At 41.0% G+C, this 24,138-nt stretch overlaps 3 protein-coding genes across 4 annotated transcripts in view; 1 reads left to right on the top strand and 2 right to left on the bottom strand.

Annotated features, from left to right (window-relative positions):
- Window positions 1-660: 660 nt before the first annotated feature.
- Trmt112 (tRNA methyltransferase subunit 11-2) lies at window positions 661-9,297 on the bottom strand. Its single transcript, XM_065439138.1, has 4 exons — window positions 9,096-9,297; window positions 8,925-9,026; window positions 6,084-6,176; window positions 661-882 (listed from the first exon to the last, which is right to left on the bottom strand). Exons 1-4 carry the CDS (start codon window positions 9,171-9,173, stop codon window positions 781-783), a joined length of 375 nt encoding a protein of 124 aa, XP_065295210.1. The 5' UTR covers window positions 9,174-9,297; the 3' UTR covers window positions 661-780.
- Window positions 9,298-9,757: 460 nt separating this feature from the next.
- Window positions 9,758-14,027, top strand: LOC135907447 (charged multivesicular body protein 1a-like). 2 transcript variants are annotated; one of them, XM_065439134.1, is made up of 3 exons: window positions 9,758-10,249; window positions 13,488-13,670; window positions 13,777-14,027. In XM_065439134.1, the coding sequence occupies exons 1-3, from the start codon at window positions 9,998-10,000 to the stop codon at window positions 13,948-13,950; spliced, it is 609 nt and encodes a 202-aa protein (XP_065295206.1). In that variant the 5' UTR covers window positions 9,758-9,997; the 3' UTR covers window positions 13,951-14,027. The 2 variants fall into 2 exon arrangements, with proteins under 2 accessions (XP_065295206.1, XP_065295208.1); XM_065439136.1 differs by having other exon boundaries at window positions 9,763-10,249; window positions 13,488-14,027.
- Window positions 14,028-16,059: 2,032 nt separating this feature from the next.
- LOC135907448 (uncharacterized) overlaps window positions 16,060-24,138 on the bottom strand; it is a 28,903-nt gene continuing 20,824 nt past the window's right edge. Inside the window, exon 4 of the mRNA XM_070522875.1 lies at window positions 16,060-23,352. Within this exon, the coding sequence (XP_070378976.1) occupies window positions 23,335-23,352 (18 nt within the window). The 3' untranslated portion in view covers window positions 16,060-23,334. The remainder of the gene's footprint in view (window positions 23,353-24,138) is intronic.

Raw genomic sequence — 24,138 nt, forward strand, 5'->3', positions numbered from 1 at the left:
ATTTTCTTTTCTAGTAATCAACCTATTAAAGCAGAATTAACGAAAACAGTTTTCGAAGAATAATTAGTCTAAACTGATTTAGTTTTTTCCTTTAGCGTCCCTTTAAATTCTGCTTGCAAGTTCACAACTGAACCAGGTCACAGATGAGTGAATATGACCAAGAGAATTTACAAGTAAATTTAACGTGCAATACTAAGAAAAAAGAAACCATATGGGCCTGCTCAGCATGTGTTGTTATGGAGCTTCGAGTCTGTTATTGAGACATAAGTCAAAATGTGACAACCTACATGCCCGAGGTCAGGCTTGACAGCTCCAGCTAAAATACTGCTCTGCCCTACTAAGAGTTCATACACACTTACAGGTTTTAAACAATGCTAAAGGAAGCCAGTGTCATTAGCAGAGGGAGAGCTGTTCCAATTCCCCTCATACTATTTAGGTCCAAAAACTACCATGTACTATGAGAGATGTCGCAGTTAACAGCTCTGGTATAATTTAATTTTTCCTACCTGGAATCAGTGAACATGATGCTCGATGGAAGTTGGCATCATTTGCTTTTGAACTGCCCCACTGAAATATGGTCACCATGCTAGGTAAAAGGGCTGTCCTTGAGATTAATCTTAGAACACAGTTGCTGCTGAGTCACCACAGCAGGCCCCAACATTACTCAGTTCATTTTTACTTTATTTACAAATATGAGATGGTTTCTGACGAAATGACACAAGGTGGCCAAATGTGATGGCAGAAAATATTACAAACTTCATCTTCACTCAGACTCTTCACTCAGACTTCATCTTCATTCAAAAGCATATTTGGAATGCCATTGGTTATTGGGAACTTCCTGCCTGTTTCAGGGCACACGAGCTCTCCAGCAACAACCTCCACCTGGAAAGAAAATTGCCGGACTTTAGTGACTCTGATTCCCTGAACTCAATTACTGCTAACCACCAGTTATGAGCCAATGAAACCTGGATATATTCAGAGAGCTCCATGTGATTTCATGAACCCTCAGCTCCAGTGCTACTGGATGAACTCATGGAAACTCCCCGACAACACTAAAATGCTCTACCACAATCTGAGGAAGTATGCAGATTGCATACAGCAGCAGACGTTTGCTGCTCACGGGGCTACCCATTTACAAGCAACACATGTGGTTAGCAAGCACTCTGTGAACAGCAGTTTTCTTTTTTTCTTCTTTCTCTGCAGATTTGCTTCCCGAATATTGTAGAAAGCACACTGCAGTGAACATGCACCAAAGTTACTAGAACCAATAACACAGCTTCACAGCTCTGTTTGAAATATGGGCCCAAAGACAGTTTCATGAACTAGCAGCACTGCAGGCAAGTCTTTTGTTCTAACACACAGTGCAGGGGTCACATACATGAAGCTTTTAATTTGTAGCTGTTTGCCAATGGCCAGCTGCCTTTGCTATATGCCCAACATTGCGACTGGTTGGGGAATGCTTTTACGAAGAGCTTTAGCTTAAGAACTTTTTGTGAATATGGGCCCTTGTCTGCTGAGAAGGCAGCTGAAAGCAGCGAGAGTAAGGCATAAGCACTAATGAATGCTTATTTACATCTCTCACACATTTTGTGCTGCTGGCATCAGCTGCTCGGCACGACAAATCACAAGAAAGGAATAGATACAATTGAAGGAAAAGAACTGACACAAAATATGGCCCTCCATCCAAGGTAGAGAGGGCAGAGTGCAGAATAAACACAAATGGGGGCTTCAAGTCTGTTGTATCAACTCGTCTGTGGATGATGTGAAAGACAGTGGAATAAAACCACTCAACATCTTTGTGTTGTCTGCTGCTGTGTCATGCAGTATGTCAGCTTCATGCTTTGCGTGTGTACACATTTTCTCCAAAACCATACTTATGTCTACCTGCTTTGTAGAGGTACAAAAATGTGGTTACCTAAAGGATGTTCAGGATGGAACAAGTTTGCAACCTCATAAGTCAGCAAAAACATATTACGATTTTAAACATTACACCTTTTATACTACTGCTTAATTAAACCAGACAAAACTAGCACAATATTCATGACTCTAGAATACACCACTAGTTTGCGAATGTGACATTCACAAAAGACACCTGTGGCTGATGTTGATTCTGTGAAATTGTGGTTGTGAAAGAGCAGATAATATTGATCTTTCTCACTCCAGAGTTGCAACGTTAAAATATATCCAGGGTGTTTTAGGACACACTTTCGAAAATTCTTAAGGGTTGCTTGTGGCAGATAGCACAATTCTAGCTCATGAGGTGGTCTACCTTTAAAAATTTTTGAAAGTGTTTGCTGAAACACCCTGTCTGTATATTGTGAACATGAAACATGCAGTAGAGTACAACGAGAGGAAAAGAAAGAGGAAGTGAGTAAAATAAAAAACAGACTGACAAGGATCTGTATTTTCCTTATACACAATGATGCAGCCCGTAAACCAAACTTGGCTTGATAACCCGCCTTCAAGCATCGTGTTGCAGAGCGGATGTATCCTCCAGCATCCTGCTGCTGCTGCTCCCACGGTTGCCACAGCTTGGACGTAGTGTCCCAGATTCCTCAGTCTGGATTCCAATCTGGCTTATGCACTTGTTACAGTCGGAACTCTGCCTGTAGTGTCATTCAAGCTTCTCAAGTCAAGGATCCATCTTCTGTTGCTATACCAACTGCTTCGCTGCTAAGGTTCACTGTAAACACCTTGTTGCGCCTGGATTCGGCTACCGTGGATCAAGAGACCACAACATCGTTGGTGAACGCCATCATTGGCCCCTCAACTGCAGTGTCCTGCAATTTTGCTATGTTTACGCAGACCATAGCTACCCTATCAAAGTGCCTTGAACACATCTCCTTCACCGCAACCTTTACAGATAGTAGCACACCCTCTGGCCAGGAAATTCCAATTTTTTGAGGATTCGAAGACTATGTTTGCAACGTTAGCGAATGTTGACATTACTAGAGCCAGACACCGCATGTCAGTCAACGCTGTGCACAACTGGGTGCTGTGGTATATAGTACACAAGATAAGCCCGACAAAAAACCATAAGCATTTTTTAGTACACAATGCAATAGCTGTTAGAACACTCAGCTTGAAAACAAACTGTCACTAGTTCAATCCCAGGCGGGATAAATTGTTATGCCATTTCGTCCCATGCCTGAACTAAAGCCTGACAAATGAACAAACATTATCAGCCCATTTTCAAATGTTTAACTGCTGTTCCCAGTAAAAAGTAGCAAAGAATTCAACATCCAAGAAGTGCAAAATTGAATAAAGATGGAACAGGCACTTTACAAATGCATTTGTTGGAAGCAAAATGTAGACATTTCACACAATATAAGCCAGCTAGGTAACGACACTGACCTATAAGGCTAAGAAAAAAAAGTTTCTCGCTCTTTCATTTTTTTGACATTTAAAGGAACAATAAAAGAAGTTTACTTATATGGATAGGCACAGTAAATATTTATAAAACAGGCATGTTACTTTTATCAAGAGCAGGTATGCATGAAAACGATGTGAAAAAAAGTGGCAGGTGCCGATCAACTTGGTATTCCCGTCTAACTCCCTTTGGCATCAGAGACTGTAGCACATCTGGCCAAGGTCCGTTTATTGGCGATTAATAAAAGTGATTACATTGCATTATTCAATGAAGAAATAAAACTAAACCTGGCAACACTTGTGGACTTTTCCTGCACAAAAAGTGAACAAACAGACAAAAACACAGAAAATATGAAATTTAATACCGGCTTTACTTATTGATGCTGTGATTTGGCCATGAAATTCACTAATGGGAAGCATTCACCAAAGCAAATTTTAATTATTTGTGTACACGTAGGCCATGTTATACCTATAGGTCGACACTGTACTGCTCTCTTGTGTTCTAGTTTTGATTTCATTGTAAAATGCAGAAATACAGCAGAAGATGCACGATGACCCTGATGAAGCCATCCATGCTCGTGTGAACTGATGTACACCATGAGTGGATAACCAGTATGTGAATGTGTGTGTTCATGTGAACCAGTGTGTTCATGTTAGAATATTTTAATCGACTGAACTGAACTTCACTGCAATCATGTTTCATTTGTGTTCTCATAGAAATAAAAAAATTATAATAAATGCAGGAGTTTTAGATGCCAAAACTGTGCTTTCCTCATTTACAGTGAACCTCATTAAGACAAAATCAGTTAAGCAAAATTCTCACATATAACAAACAACATGAGAACGTTTGTTTGGTTTTCCAGACTCAATGCAAAAAGAAAAAATCCGTTTAGGATGAACCGCCTCAGACGTAGTCTTTGGTTAAGGCAAACAATCGGACAGACCGCCACCTCTACCGATCCTGGACACTAGGGTGCCTCAATGCACTGCATTGGGGGCACGCACATCGAGGCGCCCTACTGGAGGACTGTGGTGCACACTGCCCGTGGACAGAGGCAAAAACAAGAGGAGGAAACATAAAAAGTCGCAGTGATGTTTCACTCTGCGAACGCAGGTGACGCGCAAGCGTATGGGTGCTATAGCACATATGAAGCTATCGGCCCTCGGTGCACCTAGATGCCTACACTGTCTGCACCACAGATCGTATTCAAGACAGGGCTCATGTGGCCATGCCATACGCAGCAGCCGCCAGAGTAGAACACCCCCTTGTAAACATTTGCTTACTAACTACATCAACAAGCATGACGTCAGTGCGCACAGGCAAACAGGAACACATCAAGCTCGATGGCCGTGGACGCTCGCTGTCAAAACGCTGGCACGAGGAATAGTGGCAGCAGCAGCAAGCCAAGTGACCTTCGTGCTGTCTATTGCTTCAATGCAAACTGAGCAGTGAGAACACAGTGCACGGAAAGCTATGAGCCATCGGCCCACCTAGACTGTGCCCCCAAAGCAGATCGCTTTTAAGATAAAGCCTGCGTGACCATGCACGGCCCAAGTACAAGGCCCCCTCTCCCTCCCCCGGTGCCATGCGCGTGACGGAAGACTGAGTGCTTCCTTCCCCCTTGCACACGTGAAATTGAACCACCATCGCTGGCTCACCGTTGCATGCTTTCACTGACACACACAGCATACGGCGTGTGAGGACGATGTTATGACCAGACCAAGCCGGTACATTCGTATCACAAACAAAACCTGTCGAAACTGCTGGAGGAGGTCAACCCAGCACGCTTCTGCTTACCTTCCTCCTCCGCGATGCTTCATTTAAATAAATGCTTTCTATGTAATTTTGCTCCTTTGTAAGTCTACTTCATTTATCACATTGAAGTAAGATATTTGGATACACCTGATCATGACACCAATTATTCTTCTGATAAGAGGAACAAGTTTTCATGGTCCCTTTGAGTTCATCTTAAGGGGAGTCTACTGTACATTAATGACCTGCCCAATAACATCTCATCCTGCACACGAATTATCGCTGATAGTTGTATAATATACAAACCAATTAACAGTCTTGAAGACCATTTTATTATTCAAGGTGACCTTAAAATGCATTAATGACTGGTGCAATGCCTGGCAAATGACACTTAACTCATCTAAATGGAAGGTAATGTTCTTTTTTCACATGTAATCAATTTAACTCAGCCTTTCTTATTACATAAATACAAATTTAGTATCTCAACTTTCTAGGTGTTCTCAAGGATGGGGAAGAATGGCAGTTGTCGACGAAGAACCACCGCCGAAATAAATTTCTGGCTACACAACTGCAGACAAAAGAAAAGTATGTACCTAGTTTACTCTGCAGGAGCTTTTAGGCTACACTGCATGAAATAGTATTTACATTGCAATACATGAAATGATATTCATATTTTAGGATTGCTTGCATTCTGTAACTTGAAATTCATCATTTTGGTGAGAGACCTATAGTAAGCTTTTTCATTCTTTATTTTAGAGACATTAAAGGGAAACAGTTAACAGCATTAGACTTTGTAACTTCCTCTTTTGAAGGGGTACCTTCATTTGTTCCTCCGATAATGTGGTTTGCAGGCACAATAAACAAAGACAGGCTTCCTATTAATTCAAATACCTTTTTTGCACTGCAGCATGCAGACGCATGAACACTTTTTGACACAAAAGAGACCCTACACATCTCTCACCTCAAATAGTGTATGATGAACTTGCTTCAAAAACTCTTCATTATGTTCATAATCTGGTACTAATGTCTTAGGCAGTTCTGAAGCACAGCCAATCTGAAAGGAATAAAGAGTTCCTCATGAAACACGTGTAAAAACCCTTAAATGCCTCTTCATAGCTTCCCAACAGTGCATTTAATTCTGGAGCTCCCCCTCAGGCCCACCTACACAAGAGTGAAAACTTTCTAGCAAGGTACAGGCAGTACAGGTGTCCTCAGGTAGTAACGACATGCTTGAAGACATCCCAGTGCATTTGATTTCTACTTAGCAGATGGTTTGCACTCCCATAATGAAGAAATTTTCATCGTGTGGGAGGTCTGCCTCCATAGTTCTGCAAATGGCATGCACGGCACGTTCGTGCGTAATACAATGAAGAAAGCATTCAGAGCACTAGCCGCCTATACCAACATTGGCATTGCTACTGATTTGTCAGTATGTACTGATTCTCCTAAAAAATTTTCAATTCAACAATAACATCTCAAAATCTACTGACCTTATCTTAGTTTGTCAAGCTTAAATGAACTACAACTATTTAAATCAGGTATTTCAATCTGGTTTTCGTTTGTATAATGAAAGGTTTAAAGGGATTTGCAATACTTTGTGAACATGGTAAACAAATTTTCGAGTTACTGTTCAATGCTGTCCTAGACAACCAGGCCTAATATTCCTGTACATGCCACCGAGAGCCCATAACTTCGCTTGAAAAATTTCCTTGCCCTTTCCTTCAAATTTTCAAAACCCTGACACTTGCTCATAAAAATGTAAAAACGGGGGCTACTGAACAGATTTCTGTAGATGTTACGACTACACAGTGCCTCTGGCAGAAGCAAAAGCAAATAACTATCCTCTCTGGTGGGATGGTGATGCCATCTGATGAAGAATGGTACTACTCCAGTACTATAGCCTAGGGGATTGGGCAGCTGTGCCCTGCGATTCTGAGGCCATGCTGATACAAAAGCTTGGAGGGATGATGAAGAGTGCATAGTGGGCATTGTTTCACATAGGCAAAGCTTTGCAGTGTATTTTTAATGATAAAAAGGAGGTGAAGGCTGTGAAGGAATTGTAGCAGCAGCAACTGATTGCTGGTAGGTCGATTCACACACATACGGCACAGTCAAAACCCTTCTGTTCGACAATATTCCTGAGAAGGTGCTCTTTGTTATTAGGCACAGTCTACACCTTTCATATAAAAGTGCTGCAGGACCACTTTAATTGTTATAACTTTATTACACCTTGCAATAAGGGCAGCGTGGCAGGCTAGCTGGTGCAAGGTTAAGCATACAAAATCAAACAAACATAGCATACCTCTCAGCACTATTGTGGCTCCACACAATTTTGCTTTCCTCATATATCGTTCCACACATTATTGCACAGGAAAACTCTACTCCTCATATTAGGTTAAATTTCACAGAATTACCATCATCGCTGTCCCTCAAAAGCAAGTACAGTTGAACTTCAACATAACGAGATATAGCAAAGATATAATGAAGTAAATAAGAATGGTTCTCATCAATATATGCACGCAACAAATATATGCTTAGAATTATTATAAGGAAGGTATATTCTGGTCTGATGCAACTTTGTTATAATGAGGTTTAACTATACAGCAAATATGTTCCTTATGAGTACAGCAGCGCAAAACAAGACAAGGAGAAGTAAATAGGACAATCTCGTCCTGTCTTACACTACCATACTCATAATTAATCATTACTGACTAATCCGACTGTTACTTCAATTGTCAGCAAAAGGTCCCAACAATTAGTAAAATATGAAGTTTATGCAGCACAACTTTGTCTTTTCCCTCAAAATGTGTGTGAAATTTTGCTAAAGCATGCCCAGAGTATTCAGTGTACTGTAAACAAGGTCAGAAAGAGAGACAGGGGCACACATCACACATAGCACTACGTGTGCACGCCCCTCATTTTGTCCTTGTTTATTGTGCACTACCTACGTAACACTGAAACCCCTGTGCATATACCCCAGTCACACAGGACACTTTCAATCGCAATCAAGTCCAATTGGCATTGAATTGCTCGATCATGAATGGCTCCTTTACACAGCTTGTGCAAAGGAGCCAATTGCTGTCGAGAAATTTGATCTCAATTGGGTTTGACTGCAACTAAAAGTGCCCTGTGTCCCAATCTTTTTTTTCAAACTGCCTCCTCCAAAGGAAAATTTGCATGCTGTTTCACCGGAACCATCAAGCTGTTGTGTGCTGCTTGCTATTCACGCGTGACGCAGAAGCGCCATGTGCGAGACATTATCTTGTAGCCGGGTCAAGGGCTTCTTTGAGAACAAGGGCATACAGGCTCTTGCTCCCCCCCCCCCCCAAACCAGCATAAAGCTGACTTTTTTTATATCGGTTTTGTTTTGTAAAATACGACTGGCCAGGCCGGCTAATCAATTTTGTAGATGCCCATGCCTTGGTGTTTAGTATGAATACATTGTCGCAATGCAAGCATCTTCAGCAGTGCTGTAACTGCCAGAGCTTCACCGACGCGGTTCATGACGAACTATTTCCACACAATACATAAGAATAAATGAATAGACACCAACCTCCAAAACGAAATAAAGATTGTGTAAAAATAAAGGACCGTAAACATCTACCCTTTTTTTTCAAATGCTTTGCTAACACTGATATACATAATCATGTAGCACAGATTCCAAGAAAACCGCAATGCTCAGGCAGTTTATGCAGCTGTGCCAACATTTCAACAAAATTCGCTGCGTGCTGTAAACACAGGAAAAGATATGTTAGTAGGTATGCAAAATCGATTTAAATGAAACGCAACGTCAGATGCATACGCTTTCGGCTGCTTGGTAAAGGGCATCCCAGTCCAACTTCGGTATCATGCGACACACGAACTCCGGATTAAAATCAACTGATATCACTTTTGTTTGGCTTGCCTGAAATAAGAAGAAAAGGAAATATTAGCACGTGAATGCCACTATGCAATTGAGCCAGAGAGAACTTGCCACGATGCCAAGAGGAAAACCAATGTTAACACCCTTGATGCACTTTGATGTCATCATATTGTGCGTAAGCAGCTTCATTCTGCCGTTGAAAAAGAGTGATCCCAAAGATGGATATGAAACGAGGAACTGACAGCTCACAACACAGCGCTCAGGCGCAGGCAAGAGCGGCCATAGAATAATGTGGAGTGGTCATAAAATGAGGAACCGGCCTAGAATATAAAAGTGCAGCCTCAGTAGACTAAAGCCGGCGGAGCCTTTGCGGTAATAAGCCATTAGAGGCGCTGTTGTACTGTTCTCGTTCTGTGCATAAATAGTTCACTGAAAAAACGCTCTAGTTGCAGTAGCGCCCCATTGCGGCTGCTGACCGCAGGTGCCTCACGCGGAGGCAACGAAGGCAGGGTTGGCGTAATACTTAACAGCTTATATAGTCTAGATTCTTGTAGCGCAAGTAGAGTTGCCGATGTCGCTGAAGCTGTTAATATGTTGTGAGACAAGCGAAACCGTAAAGTTAGCATAATACTCTATCAAAATGATCAGTGAAACTCAATTTTCTTCAAGTGGGTTGTTCACTTCATGTATTTACAATTAGGAATCGACTGGCTGTAACCGGATTATATAACATGATTTTGCCTGCCACTTGGCCATACTCGGCTAGATTACTCGGCTTTAGTCCAAAGTTTCGTCTCTACGTCTGGCTACGTCTGGCGAATAGAAACCGTAGGAACCGTAGGAACAGTCGAGAGCGAGTCAGTGCCGTTCGGTAGGTATACATAGTGCGATTGGAAGAACGTCGTTGACAGGTCTTTAGGACCTGCTGGACCGTAGTTAAACACGTCGTACCGAGATCTCATAGACGCGTGACAGCTGACGCATTCACGACACGCCCACTGTAACGGTACGTTATGGATGACATGCTATTTCAGTTGCGATTCAGCTGCAAACAGCTCGAACGACTCTCCAAAAAAGCCGAGAAAGATGAGCGATTGCAGAAAGCAAAGATCAAGAAGGCCTTGCAACAGGGCAACGTCGAAGGTGCGCGAATCTATGCTGAGAACGCCATCCGCAAGAAGAACGAAAGCATCAATTACCTGCGCATGGCTTCCAAAGTAGACGCTGTGAGCTCCAAGATCAAGAGTGCCATGGCTATGAAGCAGGTAAGAAGCGAGGTATACTGTTGAACTTTAAAGCATTGAAGTTATCGAAACAGCTTTTGGTATGGCCTGATGCAAGAGGGGAGCGTATGTATGCCATTCTTATTTGGTATGATTGTCGTTCTTACCACAGTTAAACGCCAACGAGCTGTTCGAGGTAGCCTTTCGTGACCCTGATCATTGTAGAGTTCACTTCTATAGAACGACTTCTAAATGGTAATAAATAATTTGCCACCTTTAATGGTTAAACTGAGGAGCAGACCAAGAGAACAGTAGCTCAAGGACAAACATAGATTACGTATCTGTCCCCTCTGTGGTGTCCGAAGTTTTTGGTCTTCATGTGCGGGAGTGCATTCAGGAATGATCATTCTTGAGGATGCCACTTTCAGCACGCATTGGGTATCGTTAAGAACACTATTTGGGAATAAGCACAGTTTTGTAATTGTCAAAATGCGTGTGGATGTCGGGTACATTGACAGCTAGAATGACCCTCGCCTGCAAGCTTCTCTTTTTCTTTTTTTATTTTAACAGTCAAACATCTGTCTTTCCATTAACATGAATACCGTCTGAGTGGCCTCGTTAATTTGAATTATCACTTAATTCTGAGTGCATGCCACCTTAATGCCTGGTAGCATTCCAGTGCCACTTTTGAGAGATGAGAACATGATGCAGCCTTGTGTACATACATTGTCTGTTGATTAAGCAGCAAGGATTTGGTAATTTAAATGGACGCCCGTTGCAACTGTCAGGCGTCATCATATGAAGCCGAAACTATCGCTAGATTCATTTGTTCCTGAACACGACCAGTTTGCTTCACATGACCAGTGTCCAGAAGAGAACTGTCGCTGCTGGACACTGATCGAGTGAATTGGAGATATCTTCTGCTATGGAGAAAGTAGCTTGCTTTCTCACACTGTCACTTTGGGGCATTTCATTTGCATGTGTTAGTTCTATTACTAAACCATTTTGAAAAATTTTTGTGGTAGCACAGTCCTGGAATGGTGTGCTACAGGTTCCAATGTACTGTAACCAGAGTTCTGAACGAGGCCTAGTATGGGGCCCTTTAAAAATGTGGCTGTAAGCATTGTCTAAGTACCTGCATCTTATAGTTGATATATATATATATAAAAATCATTGTTGAGAGTATTATAGGTCTTCACACCAACCTTGATTGATCCTGACCACAACCATGTTATGACTGCATATTGCTGTGGCATCTTGATGCAGGGGCTAGAAACATGTTGCCATAATGTTGATCCAGCATAAGGCACAAGATACAAACCTCTTAAAAAGCATTAAAGGACACAGGCCTTTCGCCTCGACCCAGCTCTTGTCGTTTGCTATGGTTGCCTTGTTTGCTATTGTGGAAGTTCATTAGTGAAAAAGTATTGTTCAGTGTTCTGCAATGTTGTTCATAAGCTTAGTTCTGCTTGTTCTAGTATATTTTGCACCCTTTCTGAGCCTTCTGTTCTGAGCTTTCAAAAGTTCCTTGGTGTTAGAACAGCAGTCCCCTTTCAAAATGTTCTATTTGTTTCCTCCATTGCTTTGATGTTGACAAGCTTTTGTGGATGGTTGTCTTTTTAGTCTGCACAACACACACAACTACTTTATTGTAAACTACTGTATTTTTGTGCTGATGCACTGCAGGAAGATTTGGCAGGCGAAGCAGACCACTATTGGCTCACCTAGGCCATCGTCATGTCTTCCATTGCCTCTGTGACCTTTAGTTGTTTTCACCAAGATGTACCTCAGCCTTATCATTTCATATCAGTGGACATGTTACTAGTCTGCCTATTACCTAACATTCCCTTACCAATCATTTTACACCCCCCATGGGGGCATAGTGGCTTTGGTGTTGCGCTGCTAAACCCAAGGTTGCGGGACTGAATCCCAGCCACCACGGCTGCATTTCGATGAGTAAAAATTAGGGGTGTGCGAATATTGAAATTTTCGAATACGAATCGAATACGAATAAGGAGAAAAACTTTCTTCGAATATCGAATATATGTGTAGTATTAAAAAATTGCAAAACAAGGTAACAATAGCTTTATCACCCTTTTAAAAATAATATTGCATTTTACGAGGCTGCTTCAGGTTAAAGAGGCACTCATTAGAGGTAATGCACTCAGGTAATGTCAGGTAATGCTCTGTCAGGTAAACGCTTGTTACAGATTATCGCTAAGGAAAATTGACTGCTCAACATGTTCAGAAAGTAAGGGCTCTCTATGCACTGGGACAACATTTGTCCGGGTAACATTTTCTAGGTGCATATTTTATTGCGCATACTTACTACAAAGCCCGAAAGTACATCATATATTGTTATGAAATAGCCCTGGAATAAAGCTTGGTGAAAAAAAAATTGAAACTGATCATGTCTCACGGACCTGAGGCAGATAGACTGGAACAAAGCATACACATTCATAGTAAGGTTCGTTACAGCACTTAAGATCACAGTGCCGTAATGCTGTGTCGTCGTTTTGCACCTTCTTTTGTCCCTGTTTTGTGTTGCGCTGTAACGAACCTTACTATGAATCCCAACAAACTGGCCCAACTTGCCATCTTGATGCAGAGCATACAGATAATGAGCGGATCATGTGAGGCTCTCAGTGAATAAACATGTTTTTAGGAAAATGTGGAGCAAGCATATAATTCGTTAATTGCTAAATTATTCACAGTCTGTCCGAATATTCGCCGTTTCGACCATTATTCGGCCGTCCTCGAATATTCGGGAACTTACGAATATGCATTTCTCGAATCGAATACGCTTCGAATAAGAAAAATATTCGATTCGTATTCAAAATTTCGAATATTCGCACACCCCTAGTAAAAATCCAAAATAACCGTGTACGATGCAGTGGGTGCACAATAAAGAACTGTAGGTGGTCAAAATTAAGCCAGAGTCCTCCACTACGGCGTGCCTCATAATCATATCATGGTTTTGGCACGTAAAACCCCAGAATTTATTTTTTATTAATCTTACTTTTTGTGTACTAGTGTTCCTTGCTTTCACATTTTCTTCATGAAAATGTATTCATTGTCTTTTGTAACTGTGTCCTGACTAATCGTAAACTACTCTCGTATATATCTGCTGTATAGCATATATTGCACTTAATGTGCAATTATTGAAGTTTTATCATTTCCTGTCATAAGAAAACTGCAGTAGCAGGCTAGTGTCCATCGTACATGTTGCACTAATATCACAATAAACAAAGCTTATTTTCTCAAACTTGCTACTATGCAGGTCACCAAGAACATGGGTGGTGTGGTAAAAGCACTTGACAAGGCTATCAACTCAATGGACTTGCAGAAGGTATCAGCTGTCATGGAGAAGTTTGAGCAGCAGTTTGAGGATCTGGATGTTCGAAGTTCAGTGCTGGAAGACGCTATGGGCACAGCCACAACTACAACTGCACCTACAGCCCAGGTAGATCAGCTGATCCAGCAGGTTGCGGAAGAGAGTGGCCTCGAAATGATCGACCAGCTCAACCAGGCAGGCGTAACACCAGCTGATACCATTGCTGCTTCCACAGGTCGCTCAAAGGCCGCTGAGGATGCCCTCACCCGACGCCTCGCAGCTCTACGTGACTGATGGCCACTGCAAGTGTGGCTTCTGTGGCCACCTAGAATTCTCTCAGTGGAGCAAGGTGAAGACATTCAGGTTGTCCACTCATTCAGTTCTGCATGCTGTGCTTTGTGCAGTGTAGCAAGCCTGCAATGCTACTATATGGCCACCAATGCAACAAAACAGAAGAGCATATTAAAGCAATTTATGATTTTGTAAGTGTCCTGACGGTTTTTGTAGTCATGCTTATCTTCACGCCCGTCGTCTGGCCTATTTGAGTTGCACTAGGTTTACTTTGCTGGGAGAGGCACTATCAGCACATACTTTACAGTTTTTCCATTTGCTATGTCAATAGTTTTCAAGTCCTTCATATGCAATGACTCAAGCAGTTTATTTTACATGAAATATGTTTAATTGGGTTTTTAACAAAATGACTAATTGTGGCTCTCATTGATTGCTGCTGTTAGCTGTCTTTGATGTGACATGAGCCTCCTACACTTGCTACATATACAGTGTCCACTTTATTGGCAATGCTTACTGAATTCAGCATATGTTTATTGCATCTGTGTACTGCTCTTCAATGTATGGATCACTTCATTGGTTCACTGCGCTAAACTACACAAGCTGACTGCACAGCGAGGCAAGCTGCAGTCACAAACGGCAGCCATTACAATGTCTGTATTTGTTGACCAGTAAGGACATTAGACTGTACATCTAGCCTCTTTAGATGTACTTGGCAATCTAGTACTGGGGAGAATAAGTATTTCTTGAATTATATTTTGCCTTCATAATGACTAAAAAAACTGTATGTCATCACAAATTTTTTTAGAAAGGCAGCCTTATTAGCAGACACTGTATTTGAAAACATACTTGTGGCATGTTTTGTTTTTCCTTTGTGTGTATGCATATTTGGGTGATATCTTCATGCTTGCTTGCTGTGGAGTAAATGCAAGATTAACTTTTCGTTTTCTATCTACACACACTGTTTTTGGTATCTGTTGATGGAAACTGTATACCCATTGCTAAGTGTACATATGACTGGTATGGTACTACACTAATATGTAATCCGGTGAATGCAAAAGAGAAAAAAGTTTGAAACTTGTAGTGGAAGAAGTAACAGTGTGATCATGTTAGTATGTGAACTGCTCCAGACGTGTCATTCACAGTTGAGTTCTCTGGCAGTAACATCGGGTAGCAGTTTCACCTACCATTGTTAACGGGCACTGTTTCATTGCTCTGTACTTTTGCTTGATGGCATGCTTTTACAGAATAGGTACCATTGAAATTGGAGGCTATTATATTATGACCCATGAGGCTTATTCTTTTTGTGGTAAAAGTATGTTCTTTTTTATAATGTAGTGTTACTATGAGGTGTACTTACAATGTACAGTTTGTACAGGCATTTTATGTGTTAGGCATTAGCACCATTTTTCATGTGGAACATATATGTTTACTTTTTCTTGAGCTTTAATTCCATAAACTATCATATCATAGCTGTTAAAACATTGTTAACAAGGGATAGGAGCAGTCTGAAGATGGTAGCAATAATTTGAGCTATACTTACAGAATGAAACGCAACAGGGGAACTGGGAAGTTGAACACCCCATAGATGCAATTACTGAAATGTGTGATGCCATGCTACTTTGAACCTTATCACTACCGGCAGTGTGAGCTCTGATCTAAGTGCATGAGCCAAAATTACACCAATGTCACACGAACGAGAGTCATTGGGAATAAAAGTATGGCATTAGTTTGTCCTAAATTGGCATGTTTCATTATGTGAGTAGAGCACTAGTTTTAATACGTCAATGATAAATTCTTAGGATGTATTAGGAAAGTGCAAGGTAGTTTTCAAACTTGTACTAGCACAGCAGCTGGTGTGAATGTTACAGCCACCAAACAATTGTGCATTTGTGTGGTATTTTCCAAAACATCACATGTTATTTTAATGGGAAAAGGACTGTGTGTGGTGCAGACACTTGAATTTGATGCTTCCTATGATTATGCACAATTTTCTTGTACAAAAACAGCACACACAGAAATTTTAGACAAGATGTTCAGAAATTTTTTCTAATAAATCAAGTAAGTAGAACAAGAAAATGCCCTAATAACAAGTTGGCTCCATGCAGTGCTGTATTGGTTTGAATGTTATATAATACGCAATGTTTTCTGGTGTATTTCTTCCTACTTAAAACTTGGTTCATGTCATGCAAAACACCTTCACACAAAAGGCTTAAGGCATTTCTAGCAGCATAAAGTAGCAGCCACAAACTTTTGACTGGTCATAATAGCTACTCTTTTCTTTAGACAGTCTTAGAACACATTTAGTACTTAGTACACAGGCATTTTTATGTTTGTACCACAGACACATGAAGGTCCCCAAACATTTCAAGCATGTTACTTGTTTAAGCATTGCATGACACTGGAACAAAAATAGGAAGCATGTTTGGTGAGTTTAATGTAACCATGCAAGATATTAACACTTTAGCACATTTTATAATCTGTCTTTCACTTAGTGTAATCCAGAGTTTATTGGTTTTAGCCTCCAAAAGTTATGCTTCCAAGCACTAATTGGAGGGCTGCAAATTAATTTCTACCATGTGAGGGCTTTCTTTATCGGGCACCAAAAACTTAGTACACAGGAATTTTTGTTATGCCTCCATCAAAATGCTTCAAACAAGCCTGGGAATTGAACCCACAGCCTTGTGTAAAGCAGCAAATTACCATAGCCACTGAGCCATCATGGCAGTTTTTTTTTTCCTGTTCTTCTTTCATGGTCTACCAGACAATAGTTGAGAAAGTGACCTTGAATAGATTATCTTCCTATACAGAATGTTACAGTGCCCCTGTCCACATAAGAGTTTAATTGACCAACATCTTCGTTGCAGAATCAACATGTGACAGCAATTTTATACAGTAGATAAATCAACATGTAGCACATCTGCAGGCAGCATAAAATGGTACACACAAGCATCAGCAAACCAACAAACAATTCAAGGTACATGCCGCACCTGCCTAACATTTGTACAAAGTGAATGTAGGGTTTCCATTGCTGATGCCCCTGAACGCTGTAGCTACAATGGAATGCAGTGAGCTTTGAAATTTGTGCTTGGCTTTAAGCCTATGATGAGTTTTATGTCGCTTTGTTGTGGGTAAGTACAATGTATCTGCTTCACTTGTCTTATTAGAGCTTTAAATGATGCTTATGCTGTACATACTGTAATTAAAATATGTCATGCACTTCGCAACAGTCGGTTATAATGAAATTACTTTTACAATGGTAAATACACTGTTAGCCTCTTAATCTGGTATTGCTACTAAAGGGTAAAGCTAACAGCACCTACTGTTGTCAGTTAATTTTTTGTGCTAGACATCTTTTGGCATAATTAATGCTAGCAGAAACTAGTGTATGTTGGTCACCAAATGTTGGAACAGGCCATGTATAGGAACAAGGTAGCTAACACATGGTTGTAGATAAAGTGTCACGCTTCATTTCTCTTCTCCCAGTCTGCTATGATTAACATGCACATGTCTGTGTGCATGCTAGTGGCAACATGGAAATGGACGGCCCTTATGCTGGTTTGGACATCATACAATTGCTGCTCTTTTTTGCAGGCCTAACTAATAGCTTCATGATATGCCTCTCTGTGAAAGCTTTAAGACTGTGTATTGGTAAAGGTAGCCATTCGCTCAGCTACAGTCTTGCAGAGCTCCGCAATTTTTACTGTAAACACATAGTGGGATCTCTGTGCCATAATATAGTATTTGTGCATTCATAAACGCATAAAGCATCTGTATGTGAGGCTTGAAAACTATGCAAACTCTGTATATTTAAGACTGGGCACATTTCCTGACAGGGTCCTGCACTTATTTATGTGGCACAAGGTATTGTTGGCATGGTATATGCCCTCTAAAGGCCTGAGAGAGAATGCTATATTTTGGTAGTTGTAGCAGCAAAAGAGTCAACTCCTTGGTTTACACCAAGTGTGGTTTTATCATTTACTTTTCTGATAAAAGGTTAACAAGTAAAGGACCGAAATGTTGATGAAATAACTTCTGTACAAGCTGCTGGATATCTTCTTACCGACTGTGGAAGCACATATTAGCATTAAAGGGGCCTCAAAAATATTCATACATTTGACATTTTCGCCCACGTAATATACTGAAACACTCAGCTTGACAGTTACTGTGGAAGCACTTCCATTTTTGGTTGCAAGAAACTTCATGGGAGCTGGTACATGGAGATATGGTGGTTGGGAGTGTGGATTTGCAGTGTAGAAAGACAAAACATAGGAGCACCTCCATGGTGTAGGGTCCCCATGCATCCTTGCACCTCCACAATGTAATGTGGAGGCTAGTCAGGTGAAGGCAAGAGAAAATAGGCCTGCTTTGGAAACAGTAACACAGGATAGCTTCCATTGAGTAGCTAGAAGTGCTGACTGGTGTGCCCTTAAAGTAACACCGCATTCAGTTTTTTTTTTTTTGTACCTGTGCTAATACAATCTGCAAACAGCACTTTAGTGCACTTGACAACAGGTGCACCAATAGGGTTGTTCAAAATATCCCTGCTGGTGGTTGCTTTGTGCTTCCCAATAAAGCATAGCGAAAGTCATGATATCTGCTCAAAATTAAGTCTTTCCAGTGGGACCGTACACAAGATAACAATAGTAATAAGAAAAGTTAAACCTGAGTGCTCTAATGCATAATAGCATGGCAAGCTTGCCACCCAACCCAAGCATCACTAAAGCTGGCAGCAAGCTAATTAGGCATGGCTCATCATTGAGACGAGAAACTAGGGTGGCACTGCTACTGTGTTTAGATATCATGCATGACCCCCTGCCCTTCCAAAAAAAACTGCACCCACTTACCCTATACTGTGTTGCTCAGCCATATGTGTAATCTTTTATCTGGTTTTCCTTTATTTTATTCTTGCTTCTTGTCAAATTGAGACAATAGTGAGTTTATATGTTTGCCTTTATATATATATAGCTGGTAACACAGATGTGTATTTATTTGAAATAGCTGCTTTCTCTAAGATTTCAGCCAGGATGCTTTGACTCGTGATAAATGGTTATTTCCCTATTCGATTTTCTGTGTGAAATTGCATACTATTTAGTTTAGGGCACGCCCTTTTTTTTGCATACTTAACTGTTAGGTGTGCGTGTGTGGCTTCTTTGTTAGTTATATCCTTTTGTCTGTTGCAACAAAACCACGGTCATTTATGTTTATTTTTTGCACTAAGCACACTATGTACTATGTAATTGCACTATGTAACAATTTCAAGTTCAATTTTCATATTTGCACCATAAGATAATATGCCATGCAACCATGAATTTAGGTAATGAAGTTCACCACTCTGAGTTTGCAGAGTTTGCATGAGGTTTCAATGCTACTTGCTAGTGTTGGTAAAACAAAGTACATGGCCTTAACAATATGTGGTCACACACGCAGGCTGGTAGACAGTGTCCTATTGGTTAAGAATGGAGTGGACAGGAATGTAAGTGAGCATGATGCTGCGGTCCATCACAGCAGCAGTGCTATTGCAAATTGTATTTTTCTTGTTGATAAACTAGACTAAATTAAGAAAGGTGTTTGGCCATGTGCTGCCAGTGAAACTGAGACACTTTTTGGAGCCACCTCAAGAAGTTGAGTTTTGTAAATATAAGAAAAAAAAAACAATTTGTTATATATACAACATTTAATTCTACAACTTGCAAAAATAAGGCGGGCCTTGCAGCACCCTTTGAGTTTGGTGAATGCAATCTGTTCTGCAGGCAGAGCTGTGAATATTTTGGCCAATTTTTATAAACGTGCGTGGCACATGGAGCTCACAAGTGGAACACAAAGATAGCTCCCCCTGTTTTTGAGCAGGGGCTATTTGTCACCCATTTTGGTGGAGCTGCCAGCTGGTTTTCAACTCTTACACAGCAGCAGCAGCCCAAAGATGGCAGTCATTGGCTGATTGTTGAGATATACAAGCATGGAGTTTGCATGGCTGTTTATAATTTCTTAGTGAAATGCACTTCTTCATGCCCTTACTTCTTATATTGTTCAACAAAACAGGCTGAAGCGACACCCACAACTTCTGTTAAGGGACACTAAAGGCAAATACTAAGTCAAGCTAAAGTGATAGATTAGTGCTTGACAATCTCTAAGGCGTCAATATTAATGCGAATAGAGCCTTAATAATCGAGAAATCGAGGCAATTGCAGGACATGATTAGAGACTCCGCAGGGACATTCAAGCACTTGCCCGATGACGAACGCACTCCTCAGTTAAATTCTGTAACTGGTACTCAACTACTCGTTGGAGAAAACATCCTCGTATTGTATTATAACATGAAATGAAATGCTACTTGTCCAGTTCTATTTCATCTTTAGAAAAAAGAGCTCATTGAAATTACCATTGACAACGACGCGGGCAGTCGAAAGGTTTCGTTTTCACTCGTCTCTGCTCCGCCCACACTTTGGCGTTTCAGTACATTCCTGATCACGTAGTGCTGTGCCGGTTGTGCTAGCTCGCGAAACTCGCTCAAGCTACAAGTAGCAGAGAATTCAACTTCCATGTGATGTCGTGGGATGCCCGAACGGTCTATGCCACTTGACCAAAAAGCAGTTGCAGCAGCGAATTTACCACTCTGTCTTGGCTCGGTGCCGCCATCTGTCGGGTGCCGTTTTACTCACCGATGGCAGCAAAGAGCGGTGATGGTGTATGCAACGTCACCACTCCATGGTAAGGTGGCGGGAGATTTGAATTTCGAAGAAGGTATTCAGACCCTTCAGATACAATTTTCTGGTAAACTAAGTCTTTTCTTGGCACGAAACAAGCCTTGTGAGGTTTTTGGAAAGGTAGTATTTAAACAGTGCACGTCGACTTAGTATTTGGCTTTAGTGTCCCGTTAAGAGTGACATACTTCCTGAAGAACATGGCTGTCATCAGCTCAAGCTCGCCGAAACCTTAAATTTCAGGCACATGTGCCAGTATCACCACGATCGCACCTTGTCAGTTTTTACCTTGAATTAAGCACTCATGCCCTTCTAGGTCTGCAAGGAATCAGGCTGGTGAGGAAGTGGTGGTTGACGTGTTCCAGCTGTCCCATAGCCACTCTCGGGCAGTTTTGTCAGATACTTATCTTGAAGGGTACTTGCCAGCTTCCAATGAAGTATCCCTGGTGGGACCTCCGATTTTTCGATTTTGGTGGCTGCCATACCCCATTGTAACAGAGATTCACGAATCCAGTGAAAATTGTTCTTATGGTTATGGCTGGTGCCACTTACTGGAAGTAGATAGTGCCATCAGCACGTCAAGGAAAGAAAGTAATAATAAAGATGAAGCCAGGTGGCATAGCACATTTGGTGGGACATAACCATTAGCATCACCCTCGCTGAGGGAGAATAGATGAGTTAAAGGAGGACATAAATATTGCCCTTACTTTTCTATTCATATTGGGTCCTTTAACATTTTTTAAGGAATATATTCCGTGTAAGGCACCACCATTTCAGTGTGTTCCTGAGTGTTCCAAGATTTCTTTGGTACTGCCAAATAGCGGCACACAGTCCAACCGTCCAACCTTCACTGTTTAGGCAACTTGTACTTGCAAACTAATGCAGCTTAACCATTTTTTACCACCTAAAAAACATTTGACCCCTACTTTGCATTTGTGAGGCTACCTCAAACTTATCATGTTGGCAATTAATTGTGACCAAAAAGGAGTGTGTCAATTCTTGAAGAAAATTTGCAATTTTTCAATTCTATATGCACAACATTTATGTGCAGCTATGCCAGTAAGCATACATTTTTAACTAAAGCTGACTACTTCGTTATAAAGAATGCAGCAGTCGAGAAACTGAGAAGCAAGTTAACATGTTAAGTAAATCACCATTAACAGAGGAAAATAAAAAGTTTTACATGTGTGTGTGAATATTTAAGCACTGTATCAAGACTTTTTCCATTTTAGTGGCAGGAAGTGGGTAAATATTTAGGAAAATAAGCTCTGGGATACCTATAGTAATAATAGATGTAACCCTTTAGAATGATAGGAAAAGAGAAATCACAGACCTCAAAAAAATGTAAGATGATGCATTTTTCAATTTGCTGTCCTTCAAACAATGACATTACATTGAAGCAACTGTCAAAGCAGCAGTAAAAATGCTACTATCACATATTTGCTGGAAAACTTAAGTGGTGATTCAAGGAGCTAAGAAAGGAATGATGAAATGGCACCCTAATGTGGTGGCTTGGAAACAAAGTACTGTATAATGTGCTGCAGTATGTGAAGCCGTATAACAGTAACTTGGTCGCAAGAGCTTGCCTTTTTGTAAACTTGAACACAGAGCCTGGTCAAATTGTATTTATATGCTTATTGTTACCTTGAAAAACTTGCACTAATATGACCTGCCTATATGCTTTGCAATGATTGAACATTGTACTGTTTACAAGTGTTGCAGTATCAGTACAAGTGTAGTAGGGCATCCTGTTGATAAATATGAACTGCTGTCAAGTCTTTGCAGTGATCTGAGAAGATATGCTGACTAGCAGAAGGACTGTCGGGCATGCTGGTTAACTAATTATGGTTTGCATATCATATTTTTCATTACACATATTACTGTAGGAACAAGAATGCTGCAATCCAGCAGTAATAGGTTGGAAATCGGAATGAAAATAGTCTTGTACAATGAATGGTAGATGTTGGTCTGCATGTAAAATTCACTGTTTGCAATTTTCACGATATAAGTAGCAAGGTCAATAAAAAAGCTAGGACAATAAGTTAAAAACTGTACAGTTTTCCATGCTTGATCGTGTTAGTATATGTATTCTTTAACAAGCGAGACATGTAATACTCAAAAGGCAAATCTAGTACAAGTCAATTTTTAACGTTAGTAGAATCAAGATCTCGCAATGTAGTGCGGTAAAAATCTGAAATCTGGCCAGATAACTGTAATCTTTGTTCTCACAGGATGTTGCACGTAAGTTGAAAATGCTGAAATAGAGATTATTTACTTCATATTAAGTATGAATTAACATGGATAGAAAGATAGGATAAATGCAAGAACATTTTGCCTGCATAACACTGCTTTAACCTTGCATTCAATTTATACAACAATTTAGGTTATGTGAAACAAGAAAGCTGATTTATACAGCCTGCCATGTCCTTTGTGTCTATATATGACATGCAGCCTTGGCGAAGCACACTGAGAGCTGGTTTGCAATTTATTTCTCTTTGCTTATGTTGCTTTTGCTCTTCCTTGCAGTATGGATGCACTTGCATCATAGCCATTGCCACAACTCACAGTGTTGATACAGTGCACCATCTGTGGTTCTGAGTACTACCAACTCAAGGGCCACAGCAAAGGACTAAGTAAATATGAATGTGCATGTCAGCCGCATCTTGTCCAGCACAACAGTAGCTAATTCACAGAACAAGTAACAATGGGGTAGTCTACTAAAAAGCACACACTGCATTGTGTCCACACTTTGACTCTTATACAATTTGCTGCTGATGGCAAGGCTCTCTCTTTTGAATGAGTCAGTCCGCCAGGGTGCCCTGTGAAAGTGATAACTGTATAGTATACATACAGAATTCCTGGAACTTGCACCAAATAGTGTCGTTTATGACAAACACGTATGTAGTACAAAACTAATGGTGCAAGTTTAACTGAAATTGCTCACAGCTGCCGATAATTGCTCGACTGTGTATCTCTCTCTCTCACTCTCCCTCTCTTAGGTGCCTTCACTTCTTTGTTATGCACTTATGGCTGCAATTATGTTGAGTGGCCTAGCTAAACATGCACAAAGTTAAGAAAAAAGAAAGGCTGTCATGAAGAAGTGCTGGTCAGTCAGATGCATCACCAGCGCTTTAAGCATGGGGCTGGTTCTGACTGCTGCACCGAGTTCGACCTCTCGCTCCTTGCGTGCTTTGTCACCTTGACAAACCCTTTATAAGGGTGAAACAAACTTTGTATTGTTATCAGCCATCTAGAAAAAGCTGCCAGCAGTAATGACTAATTAACATTTGAATTAAATACAATACCACTATGTGAACAATCCCTTACTGCACATTTCAAAACCTCAGTTTGGTTTGTTTACAGCATGCTATATTTTGCATAGTGCTTTTTAGAGCGCAGCTCTTAGGTGCCCATTCCTGCGTTGAGCGTGAGCGTCCCGCAGCGTAACCGAGCGAACGAGCACAGCGAAGGATGAAAGAGAACGCGGAGCGCAGCGGGGGATGAAAGACGGCAATAGCAAAGAGAGCTTGAGGAGGAAGGCAGAGGAGGAGAGTATGGTGAAAGGGTGAGGAGGAAAGCGGAGTGCCGCACAAGATGTGCCCTAC

This window comes from Dermacentor albipictus, chromosome 1 (genome assembly GCF_038994185.2).
Source record: "Dermacentor albipictus isolate Rhodes 1998 colony chromosome 1, USDA_Dalb.pri_finalv2, whole genome shotgun sequence".
Lineage (NCBI taxonomy): Eukaryota > Metazoa > Arthropoda > Arachnida > Ixodida > Ixodidae > Dermacentor > Dermacentor albipictus.